The sequence below is a fragment of the Centropristis striata genome, chromosome 6 (genome assembly GCF_030273125.1).
Source record: "Centropristis striata isolate RG_2023a ecotype Rhode Island chromosome 6, C.striata_1.0, whole genome shotgun sequence".
In the NCBI taxonomy this organism is placed as follows: Eukaryota; Metazoa; Chordata; class Actinopteri; order Perciformes; family Serranidae; genus Centropristis; species Centropristis striata.
In genome coordinates this window covers 14,527,519-14,545,538 of record NC_081522.1, presented here as the reverse complement: position 1 = coordinate 14,545,538, position 18,020 = coordinate 14,527,519, and the positions used below count along the sequence as shown (strand labels likewise).

Sequence of the window (18,020 nt, the reverse complement as noted above, 5' to 3'; positions counted from 1 at the left end):
AAAAAGTGTGGGAGAGTTAAAAAAGGGTGCCTGCTAAAACTGGAGTGATGCCCAGAAAGGATGGAGTATCCTTGTGTTAAAACATTGATAGGGCTTTGTGAGAGAGACATGTGGGTCTTGTAGTAAAAACATAAAGGGAAAAAATCAAGTTTAAATCTGTGGGAGAAATGAGGATTTAAGTATTTAGTAGGGGAAAAAAATATGCAAGCGTTATATACACTTTACATTACCAGACACTGTTCATGAACACCAGAAGATGGCACTAATTCAAGGATGACATCTGTCATTAAACCTCAAATAAAAGGATCACTGGAGGTTTTGCCCAAAGGTTCTTCAATTTGAAAACTTCGTCAAAGGGATATTGTTTACAGACTTAACATAGACAGTAGCAAAGAGGACTTTTTTTTTTACAAAATCCAATTGTATGAGGGTAAGGCCTAGGATTAGTGTATGAACATAATGAGTTTATTTCTTATATGAAAGCTCTTAAAGTCATAAGAAGAACAATGTAGCCTTCAGCATAGTAAAATAATATGTCTTGCCAAAAAGCCCTAGCTCTTACGTTTAAGAAATCAGTGGAGGGCAGTAAAGCGTTACTGATGCCTCTAATATCCACGAAGAAGAATTCGACCCATGCTCTCATCAGTAAGCGACAAAGATGGCCGCCTGTGGGCTTTTCCGCTCCTTGTCTTCCAACTTTTTTACAGTTTTGCCTTCACTTACCCGCTCGGCAACGCTTTCTCCGTTGCGGCTGGCATCTAATCCTTACTTTGCAAGAAGACTCGCCACTTCTAGTCGATTAACAGCAGGTATTCCCCCGCGGGTGTGTTTTATTGTAGCGTGTTAGCTAACATTTTCGATAGCTAGAGGGTAACATTAGCTAAAGAAAAGGACACTTAAGCCGACGACGCTGTTGCATGTTTGTCTGTTTTTATTCTGGTTGTCATGGTTTACAAAATACTCAACTCTTTTGGTAGGAGGCTCTTTGTGTTCTGAGTGTGTTGTATTATCTTGCAGCACTTAAATTCACAGACAAGCACGAATGGATCCGAGTAGAAGAGGACGGAATTGGGACTGTCGGTATCAGCAAGTTTGCGCAAGTAAGTTCTCTGGTCGTTCGCGCACACACACAGACAGACACTAAGGTAAATATTTTGCTACAGCCTTTTGACCTTGCTTTCTGCCTTCTGCAGGAGGCTCTGGGAGATGTAGTTTACTGTGGACTGCCAGAGGTGGGAACACAGCTCGCTCAGCAAGGTATGAAGCTCAGGAGAGTGTAGTTCAGGCTAATAGTACTAAAAACGTTTACGAAGTGCTAATGTGGAAGAGTAATGCTTGATCACATGCATCTTACTCCATGGCTTTGTGGAGAAAATGATACCTGCTGTTGCTATATAGTTAGTGATACTGTTATAGTAAACATTTTGTGATGTGGTACTTGAAATATTTGATATACATAATATTGAGTTAGTTTTACTCTAATTTTCCTGTGATCTTGGAGGCTAGAATATGAAAAATATCATGTAGAACCATTTTTTAAGGTACCTGACTAGTGAGCAAGAAAAACTGATGCCTCTAGTTTCTAGATAAACATGCTAATGATTGATTATCTGATTTTATAGTATTTGAATGTGCAATTTTGAATTTATATAGATTTTTTTAAAATGACACACTCTGTAAAGCGTGGATATCCAGATAGTTATTTCAATAAATGATGTAAAGTAAGGGCAACCTTATTTTTACTCAGGTACAGTTTTGTTGAAAGTTTGTCTAGTGCTACCTGTGTTTGGGCAAACATGTTTATAAACATCATACTGTAATTAGGTCAACACATTGCCAGTGCCTTTTGTGTTGTTACCATACTTCTGATATACTTTTTAATTGCCCTTGTTTCTAACATCTGCTATTGCAGATGAGTTTGGAGCTCTGGAAAGCGTAAAGGCTGCCAGTGAGCTCTATTCCCCTTTAACTGGAGAAGTTGTAGAGGTCAATTCACTTCTGGCAGACAACCCTGGACTGGTCAACAAGTCTTGCTACAAAGATGGTAAGCGCATTCATCAAGTATGTTGTCCAGTCCATGTGGAGCTTTCTGTTATTTGATGAAGTCGAATAAAGTGGAAGAAGTAAAATATACTTTAGGCTAATGTGAGGGCTTAAACAGGAGCGAAGTTGTGGGATTTTTTTCAACCATATTAAGAATCAGTCCAGAACAATTCGACAGGCATTGTCTACTTTATAATAACTATAACTGTGGTGAACTTACAGATATGTAATGGAATATATCTTGCAAAAAATAAATTGGTTAATTGTTTGGTGTAAGTACACTGGGGAGAAGTTTTATACCCAACTCAAATGTTTACAGATAAATGCTTTGCCTTTACTTGTTCCAAGAACTTTAATATGGCATTGATTTGATACATCTATACATATGTAGTGATGCAACATTTTTACTGTTTTCAGGTGTATAGACCCTAATAATTTACATAACTGGCTGTATGGTTTAAGGAAACTGATCACTTGTTTTGTAAAGTTTTGGACAGTAGATGGCAGTAATGTAACATAATATAACATAAAAGCAGCCACTGTGGGAGTGTGAAGATGAAGCCGTTTAGAGAATTGGTAACTTGTACCATGCACAATCTGTACCTAAACTTACCTTTATAGCATATTACTGCAAACTATTTTCAGTGGTATACCAGTGCTTTACATTTATTCATGGATTTTTTTCCTTTACTCCAAACAACAACAGTTTCCTTTCATTTACGAAAAAAACCCAAAATATAATAATATAAAAACCTGAATCAGACAGTATGTTTAAATTCACTCATAACTGCTTTACTGTGCATTGATAATGTAACTTTGACAGCAATAAAGCCTAACATTGCACACTATGATGGATTGCCTGACTCAAGCAGACTCAAACAAATAGATTTTCATCCTGTAATGAACAAAGGAAGCTAATGGCTGCCTGGAAGAGAGTGTTTTGGAAAACAGTAGCAGTGAAATCAGAGATATGTGACTCATGCTAAAGAGTTTAACCATACTTTTTAACTGTTCAACATAGGTTGGCTGATGAAGATGACTATTGGCAACCCTAAGGAGCTTGAAGCTCTAATGGACGAAGCAGCATATGAGAGATACATCCGCTCCATTGAGGACTAACCTAACACACCTCGTAATAAGTGCTAAGCTCACTTTCTTCTTTTCAAACACCACTGGCAGGGAGATCCATAAGTTGTGCCTGTGTGAGCCACAACGCTTTGCTAAGCATTCCACCAGTGGAGCTCAAGAGCCCCAGATTGCTGACCTGCCAGTGTTGTAGAGCTGTGAACATTAGGAATCCTTTATCTACTGTTAAAGACTGACTTTAGGGGACCTGTCAGTCTGCACTGACTTCACATCCAATGTTGAGTTGTTGCGGCCTCAAATCCCCAAACAAACAGAAGAGACTGAGACTCAGTCAATAGAACAGTGTACAAACATTTCAGTAAAAGGAAAACTTGAGTTTCTGTTGTAGGACATTGTTAGAAGCACTTTGGTCTTTATGGTAATAATAATAATGTTGGTCTACACTGCATGTATAAAAGCTTAACTGTAGACATGGGACCTGTATATTAGAAAATAAACAATTCCTGAGACATTGTGGTTTCATTTTTATTTACTAAAGTTTAGACTATACATTATAAAACTTGCCAGGGTTTTCTTTTTAAAATACCTCTTGTCATTTCAGTCATGTGACTACACAGGTTCTTTGGTGTTACACAGACATTTGCATCAATTAAACAGTTTAACACACAAACACATATTTCCAGCCGTACTGTAGTCCCTCAATCAAAATTCAAAACAAAATTGGAGTCTGGTGCCACCTCCAACTCCCTAAATCTGTTTTGTTTGTTTGTAAACTCTTAAAAACGAGCCTCTATTTTGAAAATGACCTGGGATGCACCAAAAGTCTTTTTGCCCACTTAAAAAAAAAAAAAGTACATACAACCCACAAAATATGAAATAAAGACAACCCAGTCAGTTTTACAGGCTGCCATTGTCAGAGAACATGGGATTCAACAAGCAAGGGTAAAAAGATAAGTCACAGTATCAAATAATCATGTCATTCAGATACAACACGTACACACATAAAATCTGGTCAGGTGGTGCATGGTGGTGAAGGAGCATATAACACTTTGGTTCTGTCAGGTTTGGCATCCATCCCTTTAATTCTAGCACCGTCTACTGTAACCCCGCAAAATTCCAGTTCCAGTTACACTGCACACACGTGTTTTACCCCAATTATATGACACCATTTCACCCTATAACTTCAACCGTTTTTAGCCTCGTTGGCAAAGGTGCAATATATTTATTCTTGCAAGCTAATCAGAGCAAATTGGGCTTTTTCGAGAGCATGGCTTAAATCCAGCATAGATTTTTTTCTTCATTTTAAAGATAATTGTTCCGTAACATTTTGTAATAGTGCATTTTACAGCCAGTAACTGTCTGGTCACTTAGAACCTGCAAACTCTTAGTCTTGATCTCTGGGTCACCTGTGTGAAAAGACTGCCCCACCTGGTACTATGGAAAACCTGTCCTTGGCTGTTGGAGTTCGCCTGGCCCTGCCCTGAGGTGCAGGAGGCCGAGGGAGTCCCTCTATTCTGCGATAATTGCTCTCCAGCCTCTCCTTCCTCTGAACTCCCTCATTCATCACACTGGCAGTAAAGTCTTTCTCATTAAGGAAGGCAATGGTCTCATCCCTCTTGCGGCTCACATATCCTTTAAGAACAGCATTGTAGGGATTCGAGGCAGCATCTGCATCTGGATCTTCAAGCTGGTGTTTGAATTCCATGCGGGTGATAACTGGGAACAGGAACTGCTTCCCTTCTGTCACCACACCGCCATCCATGTGTGATAAGCCCAGAGCCTCAGAGACCAGACGTGGAGGCAGAGGCACCAAGTCACAGCCTGAGCGCTTGTCCACATATTGTCTATACTCTTTCCGCACCAGAGCTACATCTTGCAGAGAATGATTCCTTCGCTCTTCCAGGTCTGTAACTATTCGCTCAGGATACGTCTGGCCAAACACCACACCTAAACAGGATAGCAAGGAAATATTTGTATGTTACAATGTGGAACTGTACTGTCGGTGGCATGTGTCAGAACAAACAAGTTTCAGACTTGTTTCTTTGACTGAGCACGAAAACGTCCTTACCAGCACGTCGAAGCATGGATGGGGGACATTTCCAGGGTTTGTGAATAAGCTCATCAGGTAGATTTGCAAGTTCAGGACACCATTTCCTAACATAGCTGCCATAGGGGTCGCAGGTCATTGCAGCGTCAACGGGGTGCATGACAAAGTTCCAGTGATCCAAACCACACATGCCCCCATTCTGCCACATCATAGCATCTATGGCAACATCTGCATCCACTAGGGTGTCCTTAAGACATAGCAAATGTTAGATACAGTCAGTAATAGCACTTATTATACTGTGTGTTGCTGCTATATGATATATGTGTGAGTGCCTGAATGCATGTACGTCTCACCTGGAACCAGCGATAGCCTTCTTGCCAGGGCAGGTAGAGATATGCTATAAGAAAAGACGCCACCACGTGTCTCATGTAGTTGTTCATCCAGCCTGTCAGCCACAGCTGCCTCATGGCTGCATCCACCAGAGGGTACCCTGTTTGCCCTCGCTGCCAGGCCTTCAGGTGGCTGCGATCACTGCTCCACCGCAGAGCCTACAAATGTCAGTGGAGGAATAATACATAATGAATAACGATATATTTCTTTCTTTGCATGTATGAGTAACACTAATAGTATATGTTCAGGTGGCAACAAGTAGCCAATTTCTACCTTGTAAGGAGGTCTGAGGGATTCCCAGGGGAGGTCAGGAAACAACGTTAGCTGCCAGTAAGCCAGATCTCTCCACCCCAGTTTGCGTTGGAACTTTGGGGGTCGACAGCGTGCCCCTTTGGCATCCCACAACAGCCAGCGTGGGCTGAGCTGACCAAAATGAAGGTAGGGAGACAGACAGCTGGTATTCGGTTCATCCGCCCTGCCCGACTCTTTTTCATATCTATAAACACCTATCACACATGGAGGAAACATAAGATACTGTTAAATTACATTCTTCTTCAAACACAGTGTATGATTTTTACAATGTGCGTGCAAGGTGTCTCACCATCATTCAGAAAAGCCTCTAGCCGGGCACATGCTCCGTCTTCACTGAAATCCCAGGATTTACGGATGTTAGTAGCCCAGTCGATCTGAATGCCAAAATAAACACAAGAAAATATTGAGGACTTCATGATGTAATCTTAATTGTATTTTGGGCTATAGCTCTAACCTACAGGGATTCTCTGCTGTGTTTACGGACCACTGTGCCATCCCTCCTGCGGGGCATGCGTGCTAGGCCTAACGAGTCCAAAGAGACGCCCTGAGGCCAGTGGGCAGGTGTGGGGAGAGATGCAGGACGGTCCAGTGGGACCCCTAACCCAGACCCTGGGTTCTGTCTACAGCAGCTCATGAAGTGAGACACTGAACCGATTCCTAAAACAAGAGAAATCAAAAGATAGGTGTATATATATATATTAAGCATTGATATTTACCCCAAATATTCAAGTATCATATTGTGACTCACCTCTGAGTCCCACACCCTCCGTGCTGATGGAGTAAGGGTCTCTGACACAGTATGAGTGGAACATCCTGCATTCAACACCATCTTTCTGAAGGGCTGACACCACCATATCATCCCTTTCCTTCAGCCAGGGCTCATAGAGGGCATTTGCCAAGACTGTTCTTGCCCCTGTCTGCTCTACTAGCTCCTTAATAGTATGCAGAGAAGATCCATTTGCCTGGAGGTAAACTAAATGGCTGCCAATACGCTCGAGAGATGAAGAGAAACAAGACAATGCTTGATGAAGCCAGTATTTACCTGTTAAAAGAAAAGAAAGATGTGATTTTATTACGAGGAGACTTGCAGATAAACAGTAATAAGCTTTACTTCTGGTAAAACAGCACACTTAGTAACACTCATAAAACATAGCTATACCAATGCACTTAGTATCATTAGTACTACTAAATATGTACTAAAATATAATAAAGTGTACTTGACTGGACTATTGTAGGACTCCATTCATTCATTCATTCATTAACCTTAACCGCTTATCCGCAATTGGATCGCGGGGGGCTGGAGCCTATCCCAGCTGACATTGGGCAAGAGGCGGGGTAAACCCTGGACAGGTCGGACTCCATTAAGATGTACTTAATTAAATGTAAATACTGTCTTTTACTTTTTAAATTGTAGTTTTTTTTAGTGCACGTGGTAGTAAATAAGTACCCAGGTAAAAAGTACACTTAACCCTTTATCAGGCAAAGAACTATATTTTGTAACTTCAGGTAATATTTCAAGAAAAAAGTTGCAAATTTACTAGGTTAAAGTGGTAAATCTACAAAAAAAAAAGTCGCAGATTTAAGATGGTGGATTTAAGAAGATTTAAGATTTAAGTGGCAAATCTGTGTGAAAAAAGTGGGGAAAAGGCAACTTTTTTCTCCCAGATTCACCACTTTAACCCTTAATAGGGACTCATTGAAATACTTGCAAATTCCAAATTTTAACCCTAGAGAACATTGGGGGGGTATTACATACAGGCAGAATGTGTAAAAATAACATACGAAAATAATATTTTGAGAAAAAAGTTTACGAGATTAAAGGGGCAAATCTACGAGAAAAAAATGTGCAGATTTATGAGATTTAAAGTGGTGAATCTGTGAGAAAAATAATCTTTTTTCCCCACTTTTTTCTCATAAATCTGGGACTTTTTTCGTTCAGATTTGCCACTTAAATCTCTTAAATCTGCGACTTTTTTCCTTGTAGATTTGCCACTTTAATCTAGTAAATTTGCAACTTTTTTCTCGAAATATTACCCGAAGTTACCAAATATAGTTCTTTGCCCGATAAAGTGTTAAGTCTGCTTCATTTATATATTAAGTGAACTGAAGTGTACTTTTTTAACTGGAAAGTTAATAGGAAGTACAGGGATGTACTGTTTTCTGACAAATATTGCCAATTATCGCTTTTTCCTCTGTCAACATACAAGCTCCCCCAACAGCCACTGTGATCCCGGGTCCCTCCTCTTCTTCAGGGCTCCAGATGAAGACGGGGATGACAGGTGCACCAACCTCCAATGACCCAATAAGAGCAGGGTTGTCCCCAAGTCGCAAGTCCCTCCTGAACCACAGCAGCACCGGTGGTTGTGCTGATGGAGAACAGGTCAAACCTACAACCTGCTGGCCAGCACCTTTACGCCGATGTCGCCTGTTCTTAGAGCGTTTTGGTTTCTCTGACTGATCGTTGTCATCGATCTTTTGGTCACCTTCTTTAACTCGGTCTTGCTTGGAAGATGAGCCAGACAGTCTGGAGACACACACAGTCAGACTTGTCCCTGGAGTCTCCTTTTTACATTTCTCAACATGTGTGATTTTCTGAAGCTCAGTTTCTTTGGTTGTCTGAGGTGTTGTTGATGAGTTTTCTGATGAGTTTTTTCTCCTATTTCCCGAGGTCAGTTGAAGGGAGCTACTCTGATTCAGTCTGTCTCCAGGTTGCTGTATTCGGAAATCTTGGCTGGTGGTTGACAGCTGGTGATCTTTCATTTCCAGTAGAGAGAGAGCCAATGCAAGTTCCAGTTCATCATCCTCAGTCTACAATATAAATAAGACAATCCATTATTATTACTGTTATAACAATTGTGTTTGGTCATTGGGGTAAAGATAACAAATCTGATGTACAATATTTTTAACATTTGCAGGTAGTAGCAAGCTTTCGCTACAATTAAAACTATCAATAAGTCTGCACTGTATGTTATGTGATAAAACAACGAGGTTTGTGTTTTCTAAGAACTGTGAAAAAGATCTACTAGTAAGTATCTCTCTGGAAAGTTTTACACTACACATACTGTGTATGACAGTGTATGTGACAAATACATTGATTTTATTTATCATTTTATATGGACTCAATGCTGCTGTCAACAGTGTCGATCTGAAATGTGTTAATGCTTGTTTTTATGTTTAAAGCCATACACAGCAACATAGGTGTTTTCACTTATTTAAGCTGATTAGACCCTCTCAGGAGGGTGTGTATGGACAGTTTGACGGACTGTCAATTTGTCCCACCTGTAAGAGAATATTTTTTTATTTGTATAATGGTTAGTACTTACAATTAACATACTAATATGTATTAATTTGCTTGTTTGTTTTACTAATACTACCAATTATTTATGACAAGTAAGTCTTACCAGAAAAGGTCTAATCAACCAGAGTAAGTGAAAACACCTGGGTATGCAACTGATTAGATATATCAATGTATTTCTTTTCCTTTATTTGTACCTTACATTGTAACCTTACACTGTATGATTATTTTTGTTGTTTATTATTATAAGTGGTGGTGTGGCTCAATTATGTATGTATGTATATATTACATATATCTGTAAAATATTTTTACTTGTTAACTTATTGCATGTGGATTTGAAAGCCAAAACACTGTCCCTAAGCGCGCAGCTGCTCCCAGCATAGTGTCTACATAAGAGTCACACAAGCTTGTCATAAACATGACATGACAAGTATCATGAGCTGTTACTTCACAGTGTCATTAATGTTCATCACACATGTCATCTTTATGACACGCTCATGTCACTCTTATGTAGACACCTTCAAAATAAAGTGTTACCATATCTTGCTGAAGTCACAAAGGCATGGTCAAAAAATTCCCTAAGTCACATTTTATTTTGACTTAGGCATAATAAATCCGCTTAAGTCACACACTTGACATAGGTCATTATCTTAAAGGGGTAAAATCACATGATCTGATCAACTGAGGATGTAGGCGATTTTACCATAGGTGGCCGGCGTCATGAGGAGATGATTTAGGCAAAAAAAAAACAACAATTTTGACAAAAAATGACTTAGGCGATTATTTTAACAGTGTGACGAAATGCAATTAAAAAGACATAGCAGACCTACTTCTTTACAACACTAATTTTTAATCACCTGTTTGCCTCTGAGTGGTTAAATAGAGCTAGGCCTATTCCCCATGTATTTTAGTTTATTTGTAACTTTAATCTCTTCCTAACACAGGTATTGTCGAACATCAAACACCTACTGACCTCAGAGAAATACTTTTTGTAGATGGAGGTGAGGGTGGAGTGCAGGGAGCGGTTGGCCGTGGACAGGGGCTGGATGAGGGACATGAATTGTGACCGAGTCTCCTGGTTCCCCAGAGCCGACACACACATCGCAAAGAACCCCTCCGGATCCTCTCGACCCACCAGCACTTCCCTTAACGTCTTTCTCACCAAGGCTTTACTTTCGTCGTCTGCAGCCGCAGAAGGAGGCATCTTCCAGTGTCAGGTAATGATAGATTAAAGCTATAAAATGCTATAGTAGGCTAACTATAGGTCTAGTTTAAACTCCAGCATATAGCAAATAACGCGCTCCACGTCCTGAACCTACCTCCCAGTACCAGTTACCAAACAGCTGATTTTGAGTTACACAAGCCATGTGTTTGTGTTTTGTAACCACAGAAGTTAAGGTTTGTAATGTCTTTATAACACCAGTAGAGGGTGGACAAGTCTAATAAATAGGAGCTATGTGGGGAGGATGGTGAGTGGAACCCATTGGTGCCTAACTGTTTCACTGCATCTGAGTAAACAGTTGGGATCCCTTGTTTACTTTTCACTAATTTCAAATCAGGGTAGAGGGACACAGTTATGATAAAAGCTACAGGAATGCCTCTTTTTGTCATAGGTTTCTCTTCTTTTCTATCCCTCTCTGTTTCATCTTCTCATCTACAGTGTTAATCACTCTTCTACCAAATGGTACATCTCAACAAAAATTTGTCATGACAAGGGCCCACACAAGCTAAATCAAATCAAATAGAGATCTCTGGTTCAATTTGAACTGACGGAAAAATGAATGGGGGGTTATCTCCCTCAAGAAAATCATTCTACAATTTTTGCATAGCCTTCATCTTGACAGGAATGTGGTCCTTTTCAAGTGCACCCTGTGATGTGAGACTGAAAAAACAAAGCCAGGAGACAGTGTACCCAGCGGTGAATTTTTAATCATGGTCTGTATTCAAGCTGTAGAAGGGTTGCTAAGTAATTGATTTTTTTAATGAGACCGTGCATAAGCTTTTGAATATGCACAGCAGGGAGCAATAATATGTGACACTTGTGGACCAAACTCTAAAATGCTTTGTGTAGTTGATAAGCTCCATTTATAATGCTGTATTAATGAAATTACTCAGTCTTATTTTGTTCTTGTGTGTTTTTGTTCAAGTATTCACCTAAAATGTGACTCAGGGTCTCATGTACAAGGACATACAGTGTCAATTATTCAAGCCTTTATCTGAGACAAAGTCATTGTGTATAAAGGCAAGATGTGTTGAGAGCTGTGGTATGTGGCGAGAGCAAGACAGAAAGAGAGGGTGAGAGAGAAAGAGATTGAGAGAGAGAGAGAATCAATAGTGTTTAGACAGAGAAGTGGAGTCTAAGTGTGTGATCAATAGAGAGCAGAGAGGAGAGATTAGCTGCTTTTCTCTCTCAAACTAACACTGACAAATTGGTGAATTGGTGTATCGGCCCTTGGGCTAAACGGATTGACCTGCTGTTTCCATGTTCTACCGTGTACTGTCAATAAAGATCTGTGTTCATTGTGGCTCTCAATGAAGAGAGTGAATGAAGCACCGGATAAGAGGAAAGTAAGGGATGGAAATGGAGGAGTCTAAAGAGGGAAAAGCAAAGTACAGCTCAGGTGCCCAACCAGCCTCAATCCCCACAAAATGTCCACACCTTTGTCTTATTAACACATACGTGCACTCACATGTGCATCCTCGTGCACACTGTTATAAAACCATAATAACGTCTCCAGGAAAATTAATGGAAAGACAGATTAAAAACTAAGTGAGGAGAAACGGGCCACTGGTGTAGCTATTTGCAACTCATAAATCATTCTGACACACCCACGCGCATGTAGACACATGCATAGACACACACACACACACACACACACACACACACACACACACACATACTGTAATTAACCACAGGCTATTTACTCTCTCCTGCTGTAAATTAGACATGCAGACACAGTTATTACATTAGGGGGATCTGCCATGCAGAATACTAACAGGAGGAGGAGGGGACACTGGTACACACAACAAACAGCTCATACAAACATAAACACACACACATACACGTACACAAGAAAGAGGGTATGGAAGAATCATAGACTGACGGGAGTGAAAATGAAGCTGCAGCACAGAGAATAGGGGCCCCCAGCTCTTTGTTCCCTGCTGCATTTCATTATCTGAAACGCCAGCCAACACACACGACACACACACACACACACACACATCGCACCTCCCCCTTCCCTAAAGCTGTCTGCCTCCAATCCATGCACACAGCACAAAAAGAGAGGAAAATAGAGATACTGCGTCAGTGCCATTCACTGGCATCTGGACTCGGTCATGACAAGCATGTCTGCATGGTCATCCTGAGCAGATCAGTCCGTCCAGAAGCTGCTCTGAGTCGAACACTTCCCTTCGACCTGCATTGGCAGAAAGCACTTCCCCATATATTCTATTTTAAGCGGAACAATAGGAGATAAGGACTTGATTAAAGCAACTATTGATACCCTGTCTAGGGTAGCTTGTCTCCATTTAGTTCATTTGAAGGTTTTTTTTTTTCTGGCAGTCCACCTCCTTCTGTTTGTGTGTGTGTCCTCTGGTTCCCCCTACCTCCCTCACCCCTCTCTGTCCCTCGGTTTTCCCACGGTGATCGATAGCTCATTACAATCATTGACTGCGGCTCATCAGCACCTGTTAAGGTCTGGAGAGACGGAGAGAAGGTGCATGAGCGTCTGAGAGTGTGTGTTGTGCAATGCAAGCCTATTGATAAATAGAAAAGATTGGTCTGGAATGAGTCAGAGGTGCAGTTTGACATTTGAATGGTTATTTTCTGATTCACATTCATTGCTGCGGGTGTCTAGTTTGTCGCCGCTTTATGGTCTGTGGTCTTGGAGAACATCTTATTATGCAACTCACGTGGGTACCATGGTTTGTTGCTATGGTGATTGCCAAGGGAGCCAGAGTATTATAGGTGTTTATCCTAGACAGGAGCAAGGCTACTCACCGTCTATCAGGACACGCTTCAATTTACCACACGGTTTGGACCACACAAGATCAACACAGTCACAGAGGGACAAGGAAAAAACACAGCATACAACACAGTCTAGTGTGAATGTGATTTAGTGGTTAGATTATTCAGTATTCATATTCCTGGAAGAAAGACCTTGTTCAAACACTCAGTTGTTGGTTTAATGCGTCACTGCGGGGTTTGTTTTTGGAGAGGACAGGCTGTGAGCAGAAAGAAGCAAACAGAGAAAAACAGAAAGACTCTGAGAGACTATTAGAAACTACAGACCGCGGTTAGAGGGAAGGAGAAATGTGTAAAAAAAAAAAAAAAGAAGAAGAAAAAAAAACACACACACAAAATAAAAAACACAATAGTGAGACCTCCAGAAGTCCCCAATGGGTTCATTCATAGGATGTGGTCTAAGAAAAGAGGAAAACTGGCGTAAGAGTGTGAAGTTTTAAGGAAAGGGGATATAAATAAAGTGAATACAATGGAGGACTGAAAAGAGAACAAGTCTCGCAGCCCTTGCATAAATTACACACATCATTTACATATTCATTATGTTTTGTGTACTAATGAGAGTATTTGCTTAATAGCTCCACCACCACTGGCAGCTTTTGTTTGACACAAGAGATTTTAAAGAGGAGAGAAAATAACAAAAAACAAGGGAGCAAGGGTCATCTTCTTAAAGTGGGTGAGGTCAATGGTGCGCAATCGATTTTAGTCATAAACGGATCAATCGTATTGCTGTTCAGTGCATGTGTGAACAAGCACAACCTGCACAAGGCTCTTCGAGATGTGAAGCGAAGCACACATGATGGGGGTTGGTAAAAGTTAATTAAAACAACACAAGCTTTATCCAAACTCCGGCTGTCTTCGTCTTTCTCCTCTTGTCTCAGTGGAATAAGTAACGGCAGCGGTAATTATCTACAGGGCAGTCACTCAGAGCATTCCTTCAGGTGCCAAAAAGTCTCCCAAATGACAACAAACACCGCCGATTTGCGACGTTCATTTGAGAAATGAAAACTTGTATGTGTGTCAATTACCTAATGTTGTGTGGATGTACAAACACATAATTTCATACACACAGAGAGGGTAAATGATTCAGAAAGTGGATGAATGAAATGAGGGGAAGAGAGAGGGATGGAAATGTAGAGACAGGGGGAAGGGCAACGGAGGGATGAGCTACAAATGAGAGCGATGGCGGTGGCAGGTTGGCACAGTGCCATCCAGTCAGGACTTGAGCGGGGGCGGGCATGGGCATGGGTAAAGGGGCGAGGAGAATAAGAATGGAAGAGGAAGAGAAACAGACCTCCATACTGCTACCATGGTGCCACCTTGGCACAGGCACAATGGGGCGAAACGAACAGCGGAGCGGGCAGAGAAAAGGAAGATATAGGAAATATCAGAGGACTTCTGAGCATAGAAATGAGCAAGATGCCAGCAGACTCAGGATGTCTCAGATGTAGATGGATGGAGAGAAACATAGAAGGATGTTGAGGAGAGAAATGGATGATACTACGAAAATGTAAGGTGTAAGTCGGGGATGACTGTTGATCATACGAAGAAAAATGTCAGCGGAAAATCCTGCATTCCATTCATTTTCCAATTTTTCTTCCTCTCCATGCCAGCCAGCCAGTGCGTGCCAGCCAGCGGGCACCATGCCAGCCTGCAGTCGTGGCATACCCGAAGCGATCAAAGCGGTCGACGGAAGACTGTCTTAGTCAAAGACCAGAGGACTCACCTCTAAGGATTTGCTGCTAATCGCCGTTTGTTTGCTTGAACAAAGCCAAGAAGAGGTGCCCAGGCAACGGTTGCCAGCGATTCTGTGATGGCATCTTTTCAGGGGCGGCAAGGGCACGGGGAGAACGATGGCACGCTGCCAAGCCAACATAACACACACATTTGCAAACAGAAACCTCCATACGGTGAGCAGAAGATTTCGGATGCCTAAAATGTTTTGGCGATGGCATCCCCTCAAGGGAGAGACCAGAAACAGAGATGGCACCATGCCAAACGCAAACAGAGAGGCAATCACGGGCGCCACCAGAAGCTGTACAAAAGTGTCGTAAATGCGGGCATGAAATAGTAACAGGTCTGAAGCAGAGCCAAATACAACTATGGTAGGAGTATGGGACAAAAACCCTTTCCCCAATGCCAACCCTGCTCAGTGCCAACTGCTGCACTGGAAGGAAGCTGCTGCCCATTACAAAAGAACTACAAGGGATCGTACCATTCCATTATGAAGAGGAAGAGCATGTGGAAGAAGAGGAATAATGAGCAAAATGAATAAAGGATATAGAAGAAGAAAAGATGTGGAATTTTGTGCTTAACGAAGAACAGGGGGAGTGGGTGGACAAGGATGATGAAGAGCCTCTTTCCTGCACATGCACACCTGGGACATTCTTAAAGGGATATCCCCTCAGACTGCTGTGTGTGTTAAAGGGAGGGATGTGTTGGCATCATCTCCGGGGTGTCAAGCTGTGTTTCTGTATTGCCAGTCAGGGAGGGTGCTGCAGTCGTCAGGGGCGGGCAACTGTCTGGGCATCTCATCTGCAGCTAATTAACAGCCACACACTAATTCTAACAGCCGATCATAATTAGCGATTTAATCGCTCGTCAACGCTTTACTCCCCCCTTAAATGTGCCTCCTATTTGGACACGTGCGGATAAGCTAAGGAACGCCGGATCCCCCCTCCCCTCCTTCTCGTCCTTCTTTCCTTCATCCTTGGCTCCAGACTCCATTGGGATCTTAATTAAGCCTGGGCTTCATTATGCAAATGGAGTACAATAAACGACAGCAGAGGTGGAGCTGGATCCAGACTGAAATGGAGCGGTGGGAGGGGAGCACTGGAAGTGGAAAATGAAGAAATGTGGAAGGCTACCAAAATCGTCCATATGATATTGCTGTGTTACAATAATTGCATATTGTTGTAACATGTTTGTCTTCGATGCACTACTACCACATGCGGTGTGAGAACCAACATTTCTCGCTCTGATGCTCCATCTCTGTTGCCACTGGAAAAACTTCTCTGAAATAACACTGGATACGCAGAATGTCATCTTTCACAAAGCAAATTCATAAGGGAATGGTGACAATGAACCCCTTAATATCACCAGTTGGCCGTTGTCGTGGATACGAAGATGGTAGAGATAGGAAGAGAGAAAGGAAGCAGACAGAAACACTGACAGTGGCAGCAGCATGGCAGCTAATGTCATCTCAGTTTAATCATCGCAGGGGATCATGGGGTTCATGAAAATTCATTTGCATATCATTAAATGGAGAGAGGTTATTTGGTGCAGGCAGCCAAAATGGGATTGGATGAAGCAAGAAAAAAAAAGGCAAATGGAGGGGCTCGTTATTAAACAGCAATGTTTTATAGTCCGCCAGCCGATTCATTTAATTTGGGCGTAATTAAAATGTGTCAGACTCAATCAATCATTCCAACAGGGATACTATCAATGTTTCAGTCTGAAAAAAAGACTAATCAGTGGATATGCGGTCGGACATTTTCCAATAACAGTTTAAGTGCTTTAGTCTACTGTGAGCTTGACCCATCCACTCTTTCCTTTAAGTTATCTGAAGCAGTGTATCAAAACATCCATTGTGACTTCTCTGTATTGTGTCAAGACATGTCTATCTCTGACAGGTGGTGATGCCACCCGGTGTTAGTCAATAAGAGGATAGCTCACACTGTCTTTTTGACCTTAGTAGTAAGCTGTCAGTGGTGTGTATGTATGTGCATGCATATGTGCATTTCACATTTGCATAAGTGATGTAATTAGACCGCCCTTTCACATGTAGATCAGTTTGGCAACATGGCAATCACTCCAACACACACATACAGCCATACACACACATACACACACAAACACACGCGACAGCACACGCTTACTGCCGTGACCACCCCCATATCATGGGGAGTCTGTTGTCTGTGAGCAGAGAGTGTAAAGATTAACATAATCCAGCTAATAAGTGTGAGTAATATTCACACAGTGACGCGTGGCGTAGACACTGTCCTGCTGATGCGTATTTGTATCTCATTATAGATGTAAAGTACTAAAGGGGGGCCGACGGGGGGTGCCACTGTGGATGGGGGATGGTGAGGGGTCACAAAAAAAGTGTGGGTCTGAATGTAGAGACACCCAAGAATGACAATAAGCAGCAATATTTTATAAAGCTATTCTATCCAACCATGCTACAGCGGTCTAGAGAGCTCAGATTTAATATAAAGACAGATTACACAAGGTACCTCACGACTAAGATGCTGGAAAGCGGTGTAGGAAGTCCTTCTAGTGTTTCCACAAAATCAGAAATACAATTTCACTCATTTTTCTGTTCCGTTACAGTACTAAGAAGGCACAGAGTGTCAGTTTTTGCAGCAGAATGTAGGAATTATAAATAGAGTGTATTTGCGCTTGCAGGCTAGCTCTGCCACATGATTGATTAGGATGGTGTGACGACCATTAAAAAGTCATTTAAAAGATGGATAGGGACCACATTTCCAAATAAAAACCACTTTATACCTGATGAAGTGCTGAACAAACTCTCCTTCAAAGACATTTACTGATTACTCTGTGTGTGAGTGAGTGTAATGTGGGAAGCACCCATGTACAATGTGTAGCTCTGCATCAGCAGTTGGAGATACCAAAGTAATCTTCTGGACACAGTTGGGCAGTGGGTGGTGATGTTTACATTTTAAAACTAAAATTAGATCTCAATTTTTTAGATTAAAAGAAGCAGTATGATATTCATGTGGACATAGATGTTATCTATCTGCATATACAGACCGTCACAAACAGGCACACACACACACACACACACACACGCACACACACACACA

The 18,020-nt window shown here is 41.6% G+C and overlaps 3 protein-coding genes across 3 annotated transcripts in view; 2 read left to right on the top strand and 1 right to left on the bottom strand.

Moving 5' to 3' along the window:
- Window positions 1–611: 611 nt before the first annotated feature.
- Window positions 612–3,640, top strand: gcsha (glycine cleavage system protein H (aminomethyl carrier), a). The gene is made up of 5 exons (XM_059335123.1): window positions 612–809; window positions 1,018–1,100; window positions 1,194–1,257; window positions 1,913–2,044; window positions 3,065–3,640. Exons 1-5 carry the CDS (start codon window positions 659–661, stop codon window positions 3,160–3,162), a joined length of 528 nt encoding a protein of 175 aa, XP_059191106.1. The 5' UTR covers window positions 612–658; the 3' UTR covers window positions 3,163–3,640.
- Window positions 3,637–10,672, bottom strand: si:ch1073-390k14.1 (deoxyribodipyrimidine photo-lyase). Its single transcript, XM_059335121.1, has 9 exons — window positions 10,147–10,672; window positions 8,083–8,686; window positions 6,627–6,920; window positions 6,363–6,535; window positions 6,168–6,252; window positions 5,840–6,072; window positions 5,530–5,724; window positions 5,198–5,423; window positions 3,637–5,076 (listed from the first exon to the last, which is right to left on the bottom strand). Exons 1-9 carry the CDS (start codon window positions 10,375–10,377, stop codon window positions 4,532–4,534), a joined length of 2,586 nt encoding a protein of 861 aa, XP_059191104.1. The 5' UTR covers window positions 10,378–10,672; the 3' UTR covers window positions 3,637–4,531.
- Window positions 10,348–18,020, top strand: part of gtf3c6 (general transcription factor IIIC, polypeptide 6, alpha) — a 34,456-nt gene continuing 26,783 nt past the window's right edge. Inside the window, exon 1 of the mRNA XM_059335127.1 lies at window positions 10,348–10,390. The gene's annotated coding sequence lies outside the window, so the exon portion shown is untranslated. The remainder of the gene's footprint in view (window positions 10,391–18,020) is intronic.